General features: G+C 40.4%; 1 protein-coding gene across 1 annotated transcript in view; it reads right to left on the reverse strand.

Moving 5' to 3' along the window:
• The window catches only part of LOC126094581 (calumenin), a 31,095-nt gene extending 18,656 nt beyond the window's left edge, over nucleotides 1-12,439 (reverse strand). Inside the window, exons 1-3 of the mRNA XM_049909046.1 lie at nucleotides 12,283-12,439; nucleotides 9,061-9,176; nucleotides 8,854-8,981 (exon numbers count right to left, since the gene is read on the reverse strand). Coding sequence (XP_049765003.1) covers nucleotides 8,854-8,981; nucleotides 9,061-9,174 — 242 coding nt within the window. The 5' untranslated portion in view covers nucleotides 9,175-9,176; nucleotides 12,283-12,439. The remainder of the gene's footprint in view (nucleotides 1-8,853; nucleotides 8,982-9,060; nucleotides 9,177-12,282) is intronic.
• Between the last annotated feature and the right edge of the window lie 1,671 nt (nucleotides 12,440-14,110).

Below are 14,110 nucleotides of genomic sequence, written 5' to 3' on the forward strand. Positions count from 1 at the left end.
CCAACAAAAACACATACACAAATTCAACTCAAGTGAACCTTATAGAGAGACAAAAAACAGCAAAGAAAGATAATTGTTAGAGAAAAGATTAAAATACAATATAAATTAAAAAATAGATGAGGATTATGTAAAAAAAATCTAATTATAGAAGCAGAAAGTCTATTGACAGGGAAGTTAAGAGAGAAAACAGCAGTGTCAACATTGGATTAACTAGAGAACTAGTAAAAAACAAAACAAAAATCATAATATAATAATCAACATAAAAACATAATCCATAACACTCAGAAGGCGTAGGAAAAACTTCAAAATGAAAATTGTTATTTCAGAAGCAAATAAGGAGAACACAGTAGTATTTTTAGTTAAAGAACAATACACTGAAAAACACAAGAATTCATCTGTCAAAATTACACTAAAATCAGACCCAGAAAGAGACGCCAGATAAAAGTAAAATAACACACTGAAAAATATGGACAGCATCCTAAATAATATAGAAAAAAGAAAGCTGACACAATAATCCTGCTGCACCTCCACAGATCCACAAACCAAATATCCCAGTGATACTGACACTGGATTTCAGAAAATCCTCCACTTACAAGCTTGCAAGACAGGTTAAAATTATTGTCTGAAAACTTCAAAGTACAAGAATTCAGAACCTTTAAATCACTACACAGTTAATACAACAAATAAAAGATATAAAAATCCCACAAGCAGCAATACTTATCGTGTCTGATGTAGAAAGCATGTATACCAATATACCAGTACCAGAAACAATAATCACAGGTAAAAACTTGAAAACACAAAGTAAACTCCCTGATGAAAAGAATAACGACATATTTGCATTAATAAACAAAATTATTCTTAATTTAATAATAAATTTTACTTACAAAAAATGGATTACCAATGGGATCCCCAGTTTCAAGAGCCTTTGCAAGTATTTTTATAAATCTCACTGAATGCATAATTTTCACAAAAATGGCAGCAAATGAATACAATATATTATACTATTCAGGTACATGGATGAGATCCTCTGCTTAACAGATGAACCACAAACAAAAATTTATAAACTAAATACTGAAGTCAACAAAATATACAGGGTGTTTCAAAAATGACCGGTATATTTGAAACGGCAATAAAAACTAAACGAGCAGCGATAGAAATACACCGTTTTTTGCAATATGCTTGGGACAACAGTACATTTTCAGGCAGACAAACTTTAGAAATTACAGTAGTTACAATTTTCAACAACAGATGGCGCTGCGGTCTGGGAAACTCTATAGTACGATATTTTCCACATATCCACCATGCGTAGCAATAATATGGCGTAGTCTCTGTATGAAATTACCCGTAACCTTTGACAACGTGTCTGGCGGAATGGCTTCACATGCAGATGAGATGTACTGCTTCAGCTGTTCAATTGTTTCTGGATTCTGGCGGTACACCTGGTCTTTCAAGTGTCCCCACAGAAAGAAGTCACAGGGGTTCATGTCTGGCGAATAGGGAGGCCAATCCACGCCGCCTCCTGTATGTTTCGGATAGCCCAAAGCAATCACACGATCATCGAAATATTCATTCAGGAAATTAAAGACGTCGGCCGTGCGATGTGGCCGGGCACCATCTTGCATAAACCACGAGGTGTTCGCAGTGTCGTCTAAGGCAGTTTGTACCGCCACAAATTCACGAAGAATGTCCAGATAGCGTGATGCAGTAATCGTTTCGGATCTGAAAAATGGGCCAGTGATTCCTTTGGAAGAAATGGCGGCCCAGACCAGTACTTTTTGAGGATGCGGGACGATGGGACTGCAACATGGGGCTTTTCGGTTCCCCATATGCGCCAGTTCTGTTTATTGACGAAGCCGTCCAGGTAAAAATAAGCTTCGTCAGTAAACCAAATGCTGCCCACATGCATATCGCCGTCATCAATCCTGTGCACTGTATCGTTAGCGAATGTCTCTCGTGCAGCAATGGTAGCGGTGCTGAGGGGTTGCCGCGTTTGAATTTTGTATGGATAGAGGTGTAAACTCTGGCGCATGAGACGATACGTGGACGTTGGCATCATTTGGACCGCAGCTGAAACACGGCGAACGGAAACCCGAGGCCGCTGTCGGATCACCTGCTGCACTAGCTGCGCGTTGCCCTCTGTGGTTGCCGTACGCGGTCGCCCTACCTTTCCAGCACGTTCATCCGTCACGTTCCCAGTCCGATGAAATTTTTCAAACAGATCCTGTATTGTATCGCTTTTCGGTCCTTTGGTTACATTAAACCTCCGTTGAAAACGTCTTGTTGCAACAACACTGTGTTCTAGGCGGTGGAATTCCAACACCAGAAAAATCGTCTGTTCTAAGGAATAAACCATGCTGTCTACAGCACACTTCCACGTTGTGAACAGCACACGCTTACAGCAGAAAGACGACGTACAGAATGGCGCACCCACAGACTGCGTTGTCTTCTATATCTTTCACATCACTTGCAGCGCCATCTGTTGTTGAAAATTGTAACTACTGTAATTTCGAAAGTTTGTCCGCCTGAAAATGTACTGTTGTCCCAAGCATATTACAACAAACGGTGTATTTCTATCGCTGCTCGTTTAGTTTTTATTGCCGTTTCAAATATACCGGTTATTTTTGAAACACCCTGTATAAACACAATATTCTCAAGTGACACCAAATTAACTTTCTGGATATAACAATAAAAAATAAAACAATACGGACATGTTAGAAATTTACCATAAACCCACAGCAAATGTCTTATCACGGCTCAATCCTTGAAGCACCCACACTCACAAATGCAAGCAGCACTGACACATGCTCCATAAACTCAAAAAAGAAAACTAACAAAAAGAATTTGACATAATGATCTGGATAGCCAAAAACAATGGTTACAATAGTAACAGTCACAAAGCTAACTAAGAAAATTAAAAGAAACACAAAACCACAGACAACACCACAACTGAACCAAACACAATCACAAACATTCTGTACCATAACAACTACACAGAATAATCAGGAAAACATAAGAGAAGAGAAAATGGTACACAGTGAGATACAAATACAAACTCACACATAAAATCACTAACATTTTCAAAGGACAGGGCACAAACACAGCACACACAACAGACAATTCTATCCAAAAATAAACCTGGAAACTGACAAGAGACATACACATATAGCAGAAAGCAAGTTTATATCAAAGTGTAACACCTCTAATGGCTTATATATTACAAGACAAACAGGCTAAATGTCTGATATCAGATACAAACATGTGAGAGCCTGGATGTATGGGACAAACCACTCTACATTTGCAGAGCACCTACAAGATCATAATCACAAGCCAAACTCCAGAGAAAAAGACACGAAAATAATTACAAACAGTACAAGACACCTTTAACACCACAAGAAAATTACCACATACAAAAAGTAAAGCACAACAGAAAACTCTATTGAATGATCAAGTACGCATGACAAACAACTCACTGATTGTACAATTATAGATACAATAACACAGAAAAATTCCAGCAGAGGATTATCATCATAATTACCCCTTCCTGCTCGCTCTTCCATGAACTCTTCACAAAACATCAGCAGAACACCACAACTTTCAACCAATCTCCAACAGCTGTTACATTCACATTCTACAACTGCCCCCCCCCCTTTCCTCCCCCCTCTCTCTCTCTCTCTCTCTCTCTCTCTCACTCACACACACACACACACACACACACACACACACACACACACACACAAAAATAACATTTTTCTGCTTTCTGGGGTTGATGGCCAAACAAACGAACATTAAATCTGATTTTGTTAGGTGCGCACGTAACTGATCCTTTGTTATGTCTGGAAAATCATTTTTAGAAGTATTTTCTACCAAAACTTAGAAATAATCACAGTGGATTCAGAATCCTTTTGCCACAGAAATTAAACATGTGAAACACACATTGCTAGAATGTCAGAAAAAATTTGAAGAAATGTCCTGTGGCTCAAATCACAAAGTCTACAACCTAATGTGTCATCTTTACAGTAAATAGCAATCTACCTTTTCCTTACATTGTTGATGTTCCAACCTGGAGTTTCCAATGTTTGATTTTGCCCGATGGCTTTTCTTCCATCCCAAAACCCTCTGATGTTTTTCTCTGTTACTATTTTCTATAGCATTACTCTTATCAGTGTGTGTTCTCTCCCTTCTTTCACCACTTTCCACACCACACAAACTTCTGAGCCACACTGTATCAATGATCATCTGTGTAGGTTGTTGAACCGATGCCCGAAATTCTTCCCAACGATACTTATTTTTATTCTTGATCCCACTTCCTCCCTCATCCTTACGTACTTAAGCATTTTATTTTTCACATGTACCTGCACCACATGAACTTTTAACTCTCGCTCTAATCAATCCCCCTGCCCCTCTCTTCCCTTACTGCAACACACAAATAATCCTACAAATCATCCATTCCTTTTCTCCCACGTTTCTGTATGTTTTACATTTCTGTGCATATTTTTGAGTGTCTTTGCATGTCTTTATATATTTTTTACACATCCTTTCCCTTATCCAGCTCCCCTCACAACCATCCAACACCTTGTTTTGCCCACTTCCACGTCATTCCCATTTCCCCTATGGCACCCCTGCAACAATGGACTCCTGCTCCACCTTTCTCCATCAGTTCAGAAAAGTATCCCTTTCCCCAACTAAAACCCAGTCCCACATTCTGTTTCTTAAATGCTTCCGAAGCCATGGAATCCCCCCTCCCCCAATGACCTAACCATAAAAAGTTTCTTTCTTTGCATCCAACCCTTCTTTCCACAATGACCTTCACATTTTCCGATTGACCTGGCACTGCAAAGACACATCTCCATGGCACAGGCATCCCAGAATCACCTTTGCCCCCTCCACAAGATACTGCTACTGTGCAATCCCTGAGCCATATATAAAATTTCTGTAACTGAATGCCTTGCTCTTCAGCACCTGGAGGATCATTCCAGACACCACATCCGTAAGTTATCCAACTTGCTGACATGCAGCTGCCGGCACAGGCCATCATTATCCTACCCACAGTGTCCCTCCTCATCAACCCCCAACAGCACCCAAACCCTCCCTTGCTGACTTTTTCAACTTGCCACATCCCCCTAAACTCCCTACCAACACTACACCAAACCAGAGCTGAAGCTTTTCTGTAACACTGTTTTTAAACTTTCCATTCTTTGCTTCCAGTCCTCCAGCCAAAGCCAAATTAATCCCAATATTGAACCCTGCCTCAAGCAGTTCATATCACCATCCAAATATAATCCTCTCCCCCTCCCACCTACCCACCTGCTAGTCATCCACCAATTTGGCCTCACCATCTTTTCCCAGGTCCCTTCCTCAGAACAACAACCTTTAAGCAGAAGAAAGACGGGCCATACACAAACTCAAAACAAACCCTGACATAATCAGGTTACCTACAGACAAAGGCTCCACCACTGATGTTATGAATCACAGTGACCACCTTGCAGAAAGCCTGACTCATCCATCTATAAACTCTGCCAGAATGGTCCCATACCAGAAGTCCAACATAACCTTCAATTCCTGCTTAGATCCTTAGGCCACTCCCCAAATTCACAAACCCAACAATCCTTGACATTCCATTGTGGCTTGTTATTGTGCCACCACTGACAGATTTTCAGCTCTCACTGACCAACACCTCAAACCAAGTGCCCGTATTGTAGACTTCCACACCAAAGATACCAACCACCACCTTCACCAACTCTCCACCATCCCCACCCCTTCAGCTCCGGATCTCTACTCGTCACTGTTGACACCATCGCTCTACACACCCACATCCCTCATGTCCATGGTCTTATTGTTATTGAACAGTACCTTTCCCAAGATCCTTCAGACTCCAAACCCACCACCTCATTCATTTTATGCCTTACTAACATTAGCCAAACTCATAACTACTTCTCTGTTGACTGGAAGGTATACCCCGTGGCACAGCCATATGCACCTTCATTACACCTTCCTATGCAAACCTGTTTATAGGTCATCTAGAGATATTCCTAGCATCCAAAGACACCAAACTCCTAATCTGGATCAGGAATCCTGATTCAGGCTTCAGGCTATCTTCATGGTTTGGACTAAGGGCCAAAACACCCTATCTTCTTTCCTTCACAGTCTCAACACCTTTTTTGCCATCCACTTCATCTGGTTCTCCAAACTCAAGTTTGCCAACATACATTTAGCATCTCCTCTCTGCTGGTTCCATTCACACCTCCATCCACATTAAACCCATCAACCATCAACAGTGCCTGCATTTCGACAGCTGTCATCCATTCTACAACAAAAAACCCCCTCCCATACAGCCCAGCTATCCAGGAATGATATTATATCTGCAGTAACAAGAACTCCCTTGCCCAGTATGCTGAGGGTCTGAACAAGGCATTCACAGACAGGCACTACTACTCAAGATCATTCCCATCCTTCCAAAAGTAATGTTCCGTTGCTCACCTAACCCCCACAACATCCTAGTTCACCTCTATGCCACTCACAATCCCAACCCCCTGCCACTTGTATCATATCCCTGTGGAAGACCCACGTGCAAGACTTGCCCATCCACCACTTCCTATTCTAGTCCTGTCACAGGCTTATCCTATCCCATCACAGGCCATGTCATGTATGAAAGCAACAATGTCATACCAGTTCTGCTGCAATCACTGCACAACTTCTTATATTGATATGACTACCAATCAGTTGTCCACCAGGACGAACAACCACTGCCCAACTGTGACCAAGAGCAAAGTAAATAATACTGTGCCACAACATGCAGCTGAACATAACATGCTTGATTTCAATGGTTGCTTCACTACTTGAGCCATCTGGATCCTGCCCTCCACCATCAGCTTAACTGTACTGCGATGATGGGAGTTATCCTTATAACACAATCTCCACTTCCAAAATTATCTGGCCTCATCCTATGGTAACATACGTCCCAACTCCCTAAACCTAACAGTTTCCACCCCTCTGTCCTACCACGGTTCTCATCTTCCACCCTCTGTGTGCACCATTCTCTGCCTACACAGCCGCCCATCTTTCCTCCCTTCTCTCCTTTTTCGCTCCGTTCCTCCTCTCGCTCCACACCTCCCAACACTGTGCCTATTGGCAGTCTAGCCCCAGCCCACACTGCCAGACACCACACTTCTCTCTCTCAACCCATACACTGTTATCCCTTACCCTTCCCCGTAGCAATATTTCCTTTCCTTACATTGTTGATATTCCTCATTCGAGTTTTCACTATATGATTTTGTTTGAAGTTAAAAACCTGAGTTTTCAAGAATAAGCTGTAACAGTTTTTGGCTTGTTGTGTACAAATTATTAGGACTTTTTCTTATCCTATTCACGTATGGAGTGTGGGAAGGATAATTACATAAACACCTTTGTTACCACAGTAATCACATTACTCCTGTCTTCACAGCTTCTATGGAAGCAATAGGTAGGTTTAAGAATATTCCAGAAATCATCAATTTAGGTTGGTTCTGAAACTGAGTAGGCTTTCATAGAACATTTTGCATATATCTTCAAGAGTCTGCCAGTTGATTTCTTTCAGCACCTCCTTGACACTCTCCCATGGGTCAAACAAACCTGTGAACATTTGTGCTGCCATGTACATGTTCAACATTCTCAGTTAGATGCTGGCACTGACCCCACATACTTGGCAATATTCTAGGACATGGTGCAAAAGTGTTTTGTAAGCAATCTCCTTTGCAGATTGATTGCATTCTCCTAACTGTCCACCAATTGATCGAAATCTATCACATTTTACCTACGATGAGGCTATGCAATTGTTCCGGGTCATATCCTTACAAATTGTTACCCTAGGTATTTGAGCTGAGTGATGCCAACTGTGACTTATTCATATTTTAGTCACAGAATACTACCTTTTTTTTAGTTTTGTGAAAAACACTGTTTTACATTATTGAAAATTTTCAGCAAGTTGCCAATCTATGCAACACTTTGAAGTCCTATCAAGATCAGTCTCAATATTTGTGCAGCTTTTTTCTGAGAGAATTTCAAATGGTTCAAATGGCTCTGAGCACTATGGGACTCAACTGCTAAGGTCATTAGTCCCCTAGAACTTAGAACTAGTTAAACCTAACTAACCTAAGGACATCACAAACATCCATGCCCGAGGCAGGATTCGAACCTGCGACCGTAGCAGTCTTGGGGTTCCAGGCTGCAGCGCCTTTAACCGCACGGCCACTTCGGCCGGCTGAGAGCATTTCCTTATAGATAACTATATCATCTGCAAAAAGGCTGATGTTACTATTAGTATTGACTGGTTAGCTTGGAAGAGGTCATTCTGTTCAAATTAACTCATTACATTTGAACTCAGAATACATTCTATGATTATAAAATGAATGGATGTCAAGAATATTGGATGGTAGTTTTGTACATCACGGCTGCTTTCTTGTTGGACGGACACACACACACACACACACACACACACACACACACACACACACACACACACACACACACACACACACACACACACCTTACTTTCCTTTCATATCTCACACTGAACTCTGCCAACACCGCTCTGCTACATGTCGCCACTTCCCCTGATCTAGTCTCTTACTATGACTTATCAAATGTGTCCCACAGTTCCCCCCCCCCCCCCCCCATTTTGTATTCTGGTAGTGTTTCCGACCATCAATAGCCTTAATCTACAGTGCAGCCAGTTATCAAAATTTACCAGACGAAGACAACAGAAACCAAGAAACCAGTTCCAGAATCAGTACATGCAGTCAAGTATCCGAGTTTTACATATTGTTTGTGTTAATGATCATGTAGTTAATCTTAGTTCCAGAACTGGAAGCTCCTTACCCCAATCTCCTTTTGCTTTCTTCAGGTGACAGCTGATCAAATGTCTTTGCCTCTTCTCCCAAGAATGCTTCATGGTCATACTGGGTATTATGCTCTGCATTCTGGTAATGTTCCTGATCACTCAGATCCTAATAAAAGGAAGTTTTCCATTTAGTGAAATTAAGATACATATATTATTCTCATAAATTATATGTGAATATAACTTACATTGTTCAAGACTCTGTCTTTTTTTTCTTTGTCTTCTGGTTTTGGAATGGCCAGAGCTACACTGATAACCAGAAGTACAAATGCTGAACGGTACGTCTTACCAACACACGTCATTTCTGGGAAAAAGACAAAAATAATTCAAATTTAAATAAATCTTCTAAACGTCATAACAAGCTAACAGAAAAAAGGGACTGATTAACAAGAACACAATTAGAGTTGTATATAGTATCTAAATCAGCCAATAACACAAGTGCTGATTTGGAGGTGGTAAATCTTGACCTTCCTCTGATCTATGAACTGACTTACCCAGTCAGTTATAGCAGGACCCGCAGTTTGACATTGGCTTTGTACCATGGTGCAATTCAACAGCATTTGAAAGGAGATCCATTATCATATCCCTGTTTTTATTTCATTACTATTCCATCACAAGCAATGTAAGATCAATCACTGTACCATACATTATGCTCTGTTGTATGTCATTATGTAATTGTTACACATCTGTTGTTTGTTGCAGTTCTAACCACAAAATAAGTGAAGATGGCACAGAGATTAGAAATTTCTGATCATGCCCATACTGTGGTTAGGGTGGAGGCAGTCACCTCTAACGGTGCAACGATGGTGGAGGTGGGAGAGAAGAGACACACAACTCTGGATGTGAAAACAATGAAGAGACTGCGTGCAAATTTGTTGCGTACAAAGAGGTGATGGACCCCCAAAGAGAGTTTTCACTGAAGAGGGTAAAACCAGCAGTGTTGCAGCATATGAACAAAGTCCCTGAGACAATATCAGAGGGAAACTAGTTTAACATATGGTTCAGGTGGTTGACTGACTGGAGACAGTGATTGACTGGAGACAGTGATTGACTGGAGACAGTGATTGACTGGAGACAGTGATTGACTGGAGACAGTGATTGACTGGAGACAGTGATTGACTGGAGACAGTGATTGACTGGAGACAGTGATTGACTGGAGACAGTGATTGACTGGAGACAGTGATTGACTGGAGACAGTGGAAATCGCACTTTGTCCAAGCATTGTCACTTGAAGGCTGTGATGTTAATGGAGTTTGCTGCATCCACATTTACAACTGATGGAAGACAAACCAGATGCTGCGGTCAGACAAAGCCGTGTTCCATATGGGTGGGTTTATAAATTGCCATAACTGCCATTACTGCAGTCTAAGTAACTACAGTCCTGAAGTTATGACTGAAAAACTGCAGCATGTCCTTCGTATTCGTGTGGTATTCCTGATGATGCTCTAATCAGTACAATGGGGCACCTCCCCAGTTTGCAGTGATTTCATGAGAATGGCTTGACAATGCTTTTCCAGGTATTGGACATTGTGGAAATGAGTGGCCACCGAGAAGTCGAATGACACCACTCAATTTTTTCCTCTGGGGTTAATTGAAAGTATATGCCAGAAAACCGCCTGACTTGGCCACTTCAGAAGCAGTCATCAGGTAAGAGCATGTGCAGGGGAATGATGCACTCAGACTGGAAAAATGTGTTACTAATGCTGGTGCCTATGTGGAATACGAAATTGAAAGGATCACAGTACACAACAGAATTGAAAGCACAAGCCACAACAAAACTCTCAAAGACACATGAATGCCTACTGGAAAGCTCTTCTACGTTCACTGCCCTCTTCCAATTGACAGACATAACCAGTAAGCATAGAAGATGTCCAATTAAGAGGGAAATTGGAAATTTATTGAGATTTTGCTAAGTACATAAATCTAGTCTACATTTAAATAATAAGACAGGAGCACATACAGAAAAGTTCTACAGAGAAACTGGGTCTCATGGACAATGTGAGCAATTGATGAATTCTTTTAAGTTTGATGATATACGATACATAAATGTTGCCTGGCCTGTTTTTGTTTGTATGTTTTGTGATAAACATCAGTACTGCATTTTGTTTATAGTATGTCATTTATTTATTGTGGGTTGTGGCTTAGATAGCGCTGTTTACTAGACCCAAACAGATCTAGTGAAGATCGTGATCCATTGGGAGGAAGAATATTTTGGATCATGTACTACACTAGAAGTATATATATGTTCCTTTATAAGCCTGCAATCCAGACTGAACTGTGTCATAGCCAGATGACTATGTCAGGCTGGAATGAAGAAGTCTAGTGTGAGTTGGCAAAGCCAGTAAAATGGACATTATACATTTGAGTATTCCAGTTACATCTGCATTTCTGATCAAAACTACTTTCCCATTTTACTACAATACATTAAAGTTTTTATGCATCTGAGGGGGTTAATAAGAAAATTCCCAGTTCAAGCCCATCAATTTATCGACAGTATCAAGCTGTTAATAAGCTTGATACGGATGACATTGGAAGATAAGATTTAAGAATCATGGGGGAAAGACAAAGCAATCTGTAACATTATAATGTGTGGAGAGAATACCACACAGGAATGAAGGGACAAAGGCGGAAATAAACAAAACTGGACACATCCCTATCATGACAGCAACAGCTTAACAGAAAACTAAGCACAGAAAATGAAACATATGCGAGTTTTTATAGGTATTATGTACATAAAGAGAAATCAACAATTGTTACCGTAATCTTATGCACTAAGTCAGTTCCGTATTGCACAATTGTTCTTGCGTTTAAGAAAATGTGGCTGAAATTACTGAAACAGAGTACGGAGGAGTGAGGGCGGCAATGAAGGGTGGGGCTCGCGGAACGAGAGCCAGGGCATTTTCTAGCATAGCATGCATCGGAGAACTTTTGGTTGAAGTCAGTACCAAATGGTATTTTATTCTGGTCAACACCCTGTCAATAGACAAGTCGCTGAATACTGAGCACTCGGCAGGCTTTCCACATCAGTGAAGGAAACTTCAGAAAATACTTCGCTGTCTGAAATGTCATCGCGTCAACATGAAATGTTTTGGGTACAAAAAATGTCAGAAAAACCAAGATCGGCAACGTTTCGCAGCTCTTAATCAATTTAGTACCCTGCTTCCGTGATGTGGACAGCAGTTGGTAATTAAGACTTTCACTACATAAGGTACTTTAAAAGTGTCACTGAGACACATAAATACGTAAAATCTTTATCCGCTGAACATTATATGACACAACGAAAACTTTTACGCCTAATGGCTCGACTTTCCAAGAGCAGTGAATTTAAATACACGAAGTCTTTAACATTTACTGATTTCCAGAGTAAGACAATGACACAAGAATACGTTGCTTTATTTTCTGAAACGTACCTTCAATAATAATATAAATATTTCCAACTCATAAATTCACAAAACCCACCGCGCGAATTCTCCACGTTCACTTGTTTTACTGTCAAGTTCCAACTCAGCTTTCAGGGTAGCCAACAGCGCTGGTCGAAACTTCTTCGTCACAGTCTATAGCACAGTCTAATGTTAGACCACAGTTAGACTGTGGTTAGACTGTGGTCTATAGTATTTATTTAGTCCTTCAAATCCCATATGTGTAGAATATATACAAGGATCTTGGACATGGTTAGATATTTACAAGATAAAATACAGTTTGTATTGCAATCCTAAGGACTAGATATTGAAGTAATTTAGCAAAGATTCATAGATACAACAAACATTACTGGCAACATACAAGGTAGAATATTAACAATGAACTTTATTTTTATTGTTTGGCTTTTATATATTCTGTCAGACTGTAAAAGCAATGATCAATTAAATATGCCTTTACTTCAGCCTTAAAACTACAGAGTTTACCTATTGATAATATGGTTAGGTAAGTTATTGAAAAATCTTTATCCCAGTATGTAGTGTGCCTTTTTGGCACAATGATGTTCTCACCTGTTTCATATGAAGGTCAGATTTTTGCCTTGTATTGTGTGCACGTATATCTTCATTTTTTAATAAGATATCTGGTTCCAGGGAAGTGTCCTGGGACCTCTGCTGTTCCTGATCTATATAAAAGACCTGGGTGACAATCTGAGCGGTTCTCTTAGGTTGTTCGCAGATGATGCTGTAATTTACCGTCTAGTAAGGTCATCCGAAGACCAGTATCAGTCGCAAAGCGATTTAAAAAAGATTGCTGTATGGTGTGGCAGGTGGCAGTTGACGCTAAATAACGAAAAGTGTGAGGTGATCCACATGAGTTCCAAAAGAAATCCGTTGGAAATCGATTACTCGATAAATAGTACAATTCTCAAGGCTGTCAATTCAACTAAGTACCTGGGTGTTAAAATTTGAACAACTTCAGTTGGAAAGACCACATAGATAATATTGTGGGGAAGGCGAGCCAAAAGTTGCGTTTCATTGGCAGGATACTTAGAAGATGCAACAAGTCCACTAAAGAGACACCTTACACTACACTCGTTCGTCCTCTGTTAGAATATTGCTGTGCGGTGTGGGATCCTTACCAGGTGGGATTGACGGAGGACATCGAAAGGGTGCAAAAAAGGACGGCCCGTTTTGAATTATCACGTAATAGGGGAGAGAGTGTTGCAAATATAATACGCGAGTTGGGATGGAAGTCATTAAAGCAAAAACGTTTTTCGTCGTGGCGAAATCTATTTACGAAATTTCAGTCACCAACTTTCTCTTCCGAATGCGAAAATATTTTGCTGAGCCCAACCTACATAGGTAGGAATGATCATCAAAATAAAATAAGAGAAATCAGAGCTCGAACAGAAAGGTTTAGGTGTTCGTTTTTCTTGTGCGCTGTGCGGGAGTGGAATGGTAGACAGATAGTATGCTTGTGGTTCGATGAACCCTCTGCCAAGCACTTAAATGTAAATTGCAGAGTAATCAAGTAGATGTAGATGTAGGGTGTCTCTCGATATATTGTTTGATTAAAACTGATGTTTCGTAGGTAAAAATGCAAGGAAGAGGAAGAACTGACAGGTTTTTGAATATGGGTCTGCATGATTTCGTATTGTTTACCCCTTCAATAATTCTTAATATTCTCTTTTGCATCCTGAAAAGTTTAATATTTGTTGTTGTATTGCCCCAGAAGATTATGCCATATTTAATTACAGAATGCACATAGGAGTAGTATACATTTAACACGCTGGCTTTGCTGCGACAAGTTTTTAAGATCCGT

Source organism: Schistocerca cancellata, chromosome 8 (genome assembly GCF_023864275.1).
Source record: "Schistocerca cancellata isolate TAMUIC-IGC-003103 chromosome 8, iqSchCanc2.1, whole genome shotgun sequence".
Classification (NCBI taxonomy): Eukaryota; Metazoa; Arthropoda; class Insecta; order Orthoptera; family Acrididae; genus Schistocerca; species Schistocerca cancellata.